This window comes from Polyodon spathula, unplaced genomic scaffold (genome assembly GCF_017654505.1).
Source record: "Polyodon spathula isolate WHYD16114869_AA unplaced genomic scaffold, ASM1765450v1 scaffolds_1767, whole genome shotgun sequence".
In the NCBI taxonomy this organism is placed as follows: domain Eukaryota; kingdom Metazoa; phylum Chordata; class Actinopteri; order Acipenseriformes; family Polyodontidae; genus Polyodon; species Polyodon spathula.
In genome coordinates, this window is record NW_024473242.1 from 7600 (window position 1) to 15556 (window position 7957).

Sequence of the window (7957 nt, forward strand, 5' to 3'; positions counted from 1 at the left end):
GATGCACGGGAAGCACACACCAGAGCCATCAAGAGAAAACGAGAATATGAAAAAGAGTTAGCCAGTTGGGAAATTGACCTCCTCGAATACTACGAAGAGCTAGGCAGGAGAGAAAGGGACATCCGAGGAATAATCGAAGAGGGGTTAGCCATCCAAGAGATGGACCTCAGAATCAGGGAGTGTGTCGGGGAGTTGGCAAGGAAACAGGAAATCGAATTGGGAACTCAGAAATGCCAGGAGAAGCTCGCGAGGAGGCGGGAGCAGTGCCTCACCACACTGAGACAGTACAAGGAAGAGCTGGAGAACAGAGAAATGAAGGAATATGTATTTGGAGTTGAAGAAGCTCTTTATCAGGGAAGGGTTTCAGAAACCAGGATCCTGGAGTTTGCTGAATGGACAGAGTCGGTGCTGAAGGTAGTAGATAAAATATATTTTGAGATTAAATACTTTGCAAAACCCTATGGTAACGGTGTTTGGTACTGTGTGTAAGCTATCAACAGCTTAACAAGGTTAGCTGTCAGGAGAGAGTCATTGTGAGTAAGCAATGCTAATATTGCAACCCCATTTTACAATTAAAACAGTCATGCATGTGAGTTAATAATTTAATAATTTCGACTGAAATAGTGTTGAAATAGAGGAACATTCACAGGAGTGCTGTGGCTATTCCACAAATGAGGAGGAGTCTGGAAAACCCAGGGGAGCCCCCACAGGGTTGCGTACTTGGTGAAAAAACTACAGGAGCACTCTGACTGCCTTCAGAATGAAGAATCGTGATTATATTAAAAGTAGAAAGTATGGCAATCAAAATATAGTTAAACCCTACATTAAAGTAGACAATGTTTGATCTTTCTTTTTTAAATATGTAACCCTTTCATTTTCAATAAATGTTTCAAGCTGGTACGTTGTGTTTTCTCTATTATAAATTACTAATACGAAATAAACACAATCCCTGATAAGCATCTGTTTAGGTTCCAGTGTATGTTGTGTACAAAAGGTTGAGGCAGGAAATGACGGGAAGTGGTGACTCAGACCAGAAGGAGGAAATTTCTCTCTCGCCTCTCGCTCTCCAGTTCTCCACTTCCGAACACCCACCCGAAGTGCAGAGAGCTGCAGGTATTTATACAGGTGACCATCTCCCGACTAGCAACAAATTAATCACTTCATTAATTCGGGAGATGGCCACGTTCTGCACGAGTTTTTGAATTGCTGGCAGAGACGAGTTTGCCAAACCTTGTCTCTGCCAGAATGTACACACATGCACGCACACACGCCATCTTTTTAAATAATGGAACAAATGAACAGTCATAATACAAATATAAAACAATAAACAAAACACACGGCGGTTCACCGACATCTACCTACAAAATAAAACACAATAAACAAATACAATAAATAACACAGGGACAGAGGGAAAGACCCCGCTCTAAAAATAAATGAACAAAATATATTTAAGCAGGGCTTTCCTACCACCCTGCTACATGTACATAAATGTTTTTAATAAATGTTTTGATTAAAGATGTAGCTGCTCTAGATAGTGCTGCTCTAGAAAGAGTGCAAAGAAGAGCGACCAGAATTATTCCTGGTTTAAAAGGCATGTCATATGCTGACAGGCTTAAATAAATGAATCTACTCAGTCTTGAACAAAGAAGACGACGCGGCAATCTGATTCATTCAATATTCTAAAAAGTATTGACAATGTCGACCCCGGGCACTTTATCAACATGAAAAAAGAAATAAGGACCAGGGCCACATGGAGATTAGATAAAGGGGCATTTAGAACAGAAAATAGAGGCGCAGAGAATTGTGGGAATCTGGAATCAACTCCCCAGTAATGTTGTTGAAGCTGATACCCTGGGATCCTTTAAGAAGCTGCTTCATGAGATTCTGGGATGGATAAGCCACTAACAACCAAACGAGCAAGATGGGCCGAATGGCCTCCTCTCGTTTGTAACCTTTCTTCTGTTCTTCTGTTGTGTTTTCACTGCTGTATGAAATCACCACGGTACACTGGCAGTTTGTGTAATTATTCTTATCATTCTTAGTGTTATGCTGGGGAGCGCAGTGGGTGAATGCACAAGCCTGGCTGAATCCCTGTGAAATCCATCAGTGGAAAGATTAAACGCAAACTCCTTATCAATTACTTATTCATTGTAAAACTCTATTTTAAAATCTGATCGAGATTTGTAAGTACATTAGCAGCGGGAGCCAAAGTATTTAGCTTTGTCTTGAATGATACAGAGTCTAAATGGTGCCAAAGAGGGCGTCGGCCTACTAAAATGTAAGCAAAATGGATTGTCAACAAGAGCTGCTTTTGTTGATGTAGATTTCTCAAAAGGCTACACTCTGGAAGCCTGTAAAAAAGACACTTTGGTCTTTAACACAAACCTGCTGTCTTACGTCAACGTTGGTCTGCTGTAACGAGTGCTAATCTTACCTAACGTCCTGTCAGCACTTAAAACATTACCACTGTCCCCTTTTAAAATAAATCCCAACCAAAACCTGAATTCAATTGAAGATTATGGCGCTTCTATAGTCTGGGTTGAATGCTTCTGTTTTATTTCTTAATTCTGTTGTCTATACGTCACAGGCTAGTTCTTACTCTCTGTTCAGAATGATAGTTTCAGTTTCCATTTATTGTTAACAGGATACCAGCCCTTATCTTTCTGTATAGCTTTATATAACCCCGCACCACGTCAGCCTTGCTTTGAAGCGGTAGTCTGAAGTTCAGATAGGGCGCATTTAAACAGGCACTTTACTGCGAAAAAACAACAGAGGAGGAAGATCAAACGAACCACTCGAGTTCTATTTGCAAAAGGTAAAACTGCAGCAAAGTTCGTTATATGTTCTAAATATTCATTGCTGGTGGAACGTTATGTTTGTTGTGCAAAAAAAAAACACAGTAAATTAACACATTTTAGAAATTATATTTAATGTTTCTGTATTTCTCTGTGCACCGTAAATCAAATATTTAAGATTTAAACATAAAATGTGTAGATTAGAAACAAATTTTAGTTTTTAACTCGTTTTCTTTAGACTTTGATACTAGCACAGTTTAACGTGTATATAATAGTAAACGTGTTCATAAGCGGCTGTATAAAGTTTAGTTCTCGAAACGCCTTTTAATTCGATGATCTCAATATGTAATTTGATATAAAACAATAAGACGCACACCGTATTAACTTATTTGAAATACACTTGCTCTGGAGATCACACACGTTATTTTAAAACAACACTTCAAATACTGTTTAATACCAATTGCAGCTGTAACTCTGATAAGCTGTAAATGAAAGACATGTATCTAAGGTAATGCCACAAGACTAGAGGGAGTATTTTATAAACCCTGTTTTGTCTGTCTTTGTGATAGCATTCTTAGGGTCTCATGCACTAAACGCTGGTAAATGACCTGGAATACTGTAAGAGAAACCCATATTGCGTGCAAAAATGAAGGTGTAACCGCTCTATTCACTAATATAATAATATGCACAAATAAGGCGAGCTAAATTATTCATTTGCCAGTCATCATAGCATGCGAAATGCTGCACGCGTTACACACCCTTTATTTTAAATAAATAAACAAATACGTTTGCTTCAATCTTGGGAGTTTAATTATTTCCGAGTGTACAACACTACAGTTCCCGTGCAGCAGTCTTTTGGTAAGTTGCATTTTCAGAATCATATCATTATGTACAATATTACATGTTAACATCGAATGTTAAAACACTGCCCTTAATCCACAAAACCAACCAAATCCATCCTATGTAGTCTATATTTGACATTTTATTTGTAGTGGTCTTTGGAACATGGTTTAACCTGGAATAAATGTAATGCAGTACCTGAAAGCAGATCCACGTGTTTATTATGTTTCCCACACATTCTGGTCTGCCCTGTTTGTATTGTGAGTTAGACAGACACCACCTGGTTTCAATAAGCGGCACTCTTAACGCGCTGATATATGTATGACACCTGAAATGTATTTTTTTTAAAATATGAATGAAAAAAAATGAACCTGTATGTGTAAAATGAATTGCTGATGTTACAAAGGTGTTGTCATCACATTCTATTGTTGTGGTGACCACTGCATTCTAGTTGTGTGGGGAAACGTGTTTGACTTTTAAAAGGAAGGCATGATGCGATATCTGTGTCTGCACTGTAGCCTATAGGGAAAGCATTTCTGCACTGACAGTGTAAGCTGGGTCAGTAATGATCTAAAAAGAAACAGCAATAGAGAATCATACAGAACAAATATAAGCAGGTAAGACTTGAAGTATTAGGGAAGTGACATAAACTGATACAGGCTGATAGAGGACTAATTGCTTCATTGATGTAAAAACATGCCTTTTGACTAACAGGTGATTGCTTTGCTGTTACAGACTGAGAACAGAGCCAGCTGCAGGATCCAGCCATGTACCAGCTGCCAAAAACAAGGGCAAACACCTGGGAGTACGAACCTTCTTTCATGACAGGAGAGGAGGTGGAGTTTGAGGGAAGCAGGTAATCTCTCCTTCCATTCTTCATTATGAATCCCATGTGAAAACTCAATCAATCCCTGATCAGGATCTGTCAGGCTTCCCGTGCATCTTAGTCTGTTTATAGATGTTATCCGATGCACAGAGCATGACCTGGTTTATAAAGAAACAAACTCTTCTTTTATGTCTGATAGCTGTTCATAGGTTAATATGTGCCAGGTGTCTCTTATTATAACAGAAGTTATGTTGCACAGTCAGAGCCACCCAGCTTGCACAAGGATCCTGCATTATCAGATGTATTTTCAGGATCAGAGCCAGTGATCCACTCTTATCTCTCCTTCCATAGTTCATTTAGTCTTTATAGCAGGGAACAAAACAATAATCTCCACAAGTGGCCCCTGTAAACACTGCAGAGCTACACCCAGCCAGAGCCCTGCCACGCTTATGGGTAACTAGCAAACCGGGAGCTGCTTGGGTTAGTTCAAATCAAAGCTCTGATGAGCCAAGTCCGAGTCCTTGACTTGTTACACACAGAATCATTCGAATGGGAACTATGTCTGTATCTTTTAAAACCTGCATGTCTTCTAAAAGTAATTCAGAAGTTTGTTTCAAGCACGGAGGTACTTCAGCACAGCAATGCCTTGACATTTGTTTGATCTGTAGCCTGTACAGCAATGCCTTGACCTTTGTCTGATCTGTAGCCTTTACAGCAATGCCTTGACCTTTGTCTGATCTATAGCCTGTACAGCAATGCCTTGACCTTTGTCTGATCTGTAGCCTTTACAGCAATGCCTTGACCTTTGTCTGATCTATAGCCTGTACAGTAGTGCCTTGACCTTTGTCTGATCTATAGCCTGTATGCTATAGCCTATCACAGCTGGATTTCTATTAGAGAATCTTAGTGCTGGGAAATGACCTGGATTGTCTGGATTGCAGTGGCCCTGCACTTTGCTTGAGTTCTTCCAAAGGAAACAAATTGAGAAGAGCAGTAGTCTAAAAACAAATTATACATTGAATTGTTGTTCCTTTAACAAGAACTCCCAGAAACAACATTCCTTACAAATCTGAACACCCTTACAAAGACACATTCAACACAATGTGCGTATCTTTCATGTAGGCAAATGTGAGATCTACAAAGTGATGGTAATACAAATTAGAATTAATATAATTATTTTGTTAGCTCCGAGTACATTATAGTCCCCCGTGAAAAGCACGGCAAATTGTTCCAAATTCTTCGGCAAGGGTCCATGAGTTCTGCTACAGAATTTCTTGAATTCTCCGGTAGCCTTTTGAAAGTTAAAACCAAATACAAGCTTAAATGCATTTAGGATAACCAATCAGAGTAGCTTTTGTCAACCTTTTAGGATTGGTTCATTCGATAAAGAGGATGAACCTAACTCCATCGGAATCTCTGATAGGTGGATTTCAAATAAGATGCAATTTTATGACCCCATAAACTACACTTCAATCAGCATTCTCACAAGCATTGTGGAAAGCATGTTTCATGTCTTTTTTTTTCTAAGCCTGTTTTCAAAGTTTGTTACAGCACATGGGTTAGCATATAGCAGAATGAATACACAAAAACATTTATTGAAACTTTAATAACTTTTATTAATTCCAAAAACTAAATTGTGAGACCACTGTCAGCAGGTAGAAAAGTACGATACATTTCCTCAAATAGTGTTATTCTGAATAAAATTGACAAAGAAAAGTAAAAATACATTTTTTTTAAATGTTATGCAAAACAGTTTACCCCCGTCCTCATACAAGTGTCTCACACTGTCCCGAGCACCATTGCTTGCTGTTTTATTTCCTAAGTAGCTTTTGCCTCCATACACATTCGCTCAACAAGTTTATCCATTTTAGCCCAGGATTTTAATATCCACAGCATGTCAGTGTCTAACTCTCTTTGTGTTTCCTTTCACAGCACAGAGCAGAGCATTGAGGAGTTTGTCCAGCTGTTCAAATCCAAGAAGCCGTTGATAAAGAGACACCTCCGAGAACTCACAGAGATTGCAGATGGCTTGGATGAGGCCAGCATGAATGCAGCCGTTGCTAAGACTATAGGGAGCTTCGTAGGGGTGGCCGGGGGGATCATGACCCTAGCAGGGTTATTCCTGGACCCCGAGTCACCCACAGCCTGCAGTTTGCAAGACATTGGAGAGAAAGGGGTCGCCTTAGGACAGTTTGCCAAAACTGCCACTGATATAACCCAGGCCGTCAGTGAGAGAACACACAACCAAAGAGCAGATGAGATACTGTGGAAGGTAGAGGCTGCGATGTTAGAGCTGAGCAAATCGATCGACATCGCCTTTAAATCACTCCTGAAATTGAAAGAGTCTCGTCTCGAGGACAAGAGCAGTTTACTTTTACAGCTCTGCAGTAGCGTGGGTCCTATCATTAGTAGGTACATAGGGGCGACAGTGATGTGTGATGTGGGCTGTTCTTCTACAGCCCTGTCTGTGTGCGATGACAGGCTAGCTAGGGGGGTTCAAGTTGGACTCTGGGTGGCTAAAGATGTCTATGAGATGAGTTCGTATTATGAAGACATGCAGCAAGGCTGCAAAACTGAAAGAGCAGAGGAGATCAGGAGTGTGGTGAAATCTGTAGCCTCAGATCTGAAGAGACTGGAACAGCTGTATCAATACATGCGGCAATGAAGCTTCTTAAAGGAAATGTGATAACATATAGATTCAGAGAGGACATCAGTAATCTGGAGCAGAGCTCTTCACTGTATTGTGAGGTATACTAAATGTGAAATCCAGGCCTTGCACAGAACGGGGTTGAATAGACAATGTAAGCTATGTCAGAATGCATCGCTGCAGGCTTGTTGACTTGTTAGAACAGGATTGATCCAGTGAGACAATTATATCTGTACCTGTTAAATCTGTATGTAATATAATATATATATATATATATATATATATATATATATATATATATATATATATATATATATATATATATATATATATATTTGATTTGTAAGTGTATCATGCCTCATTTATATTATCATGTAACATTACAAAACATACAAGTTATATTACATTGTTTGATAAAGTAAAAATGATTATATTCCTAACCATATACTCCATGACTGTTTACATAAGAATGCCAGTTTCAATTCCTTGCAGTTCATCAGCCACCAAAACTAGGAGCACAGCAGCCCATTCATTTGTTTAATTAGAGATCCTGAGGCACTATTATTGTTACTACTTAGAAAGATAATGCAGGGAGAAGAGCCGCTATGCATGTTTTAGATGAGTGCCCATATTCTAGGTATACCGTGGGGGGGGTTTCAATGCGAGACACAGCACTCTGAATTTACAGGACTGAGCCCGAATGACAGTAATAAAACTGCCATTAGGACAAGGAGACGTCACATCTGGAACGGCTGGACTTTGCTTCCTTATCTTATTCTGTTTAAATGAGAAATTGAGGCCTCACTCTTCTGACCAGCTATTTATAGCAAGTTTGAACACATTATTATT

General features: G+C 39.4%; 1 protein-coding gene across 2 annotated transcripts; it reads left to right on the forward strand.

Moving 5' to 3' along the window:
* The first annotated feature begins 2675 nt into the window (after positions 1–2675).
* Positions 2676–7357, forward strand: LOC121310165. Of its 2 annotated transcripts, none has more exons than XM_041243442.1 (3): positions 2676–2815; positions 4371–4491; positions 6394–7357. In XM_041243442.1, exons 2-3 carry the CDS (start codon positions 4403–4405, stop codon positions 7124–7126), a joined length of 822 nt encoding a protein of 273 aa, XP_041099376.1. In that variant the 5' UTR covers positions 2676–2815; positions 4371–4402; the 3' UTR covers positions 7127–7357. The 2 variants fall into 2 exon arrangements, with proteins under 2 accessions (XP_041099376.1, XP_041099377.1); XM_041243443.1 differs by lacking the exon at positions 2676–2815 and adding an exon at positions 3548–3653.
* The last annotated feature ends 600 nt before the right edge of the window (positions 7358–7957 follow it).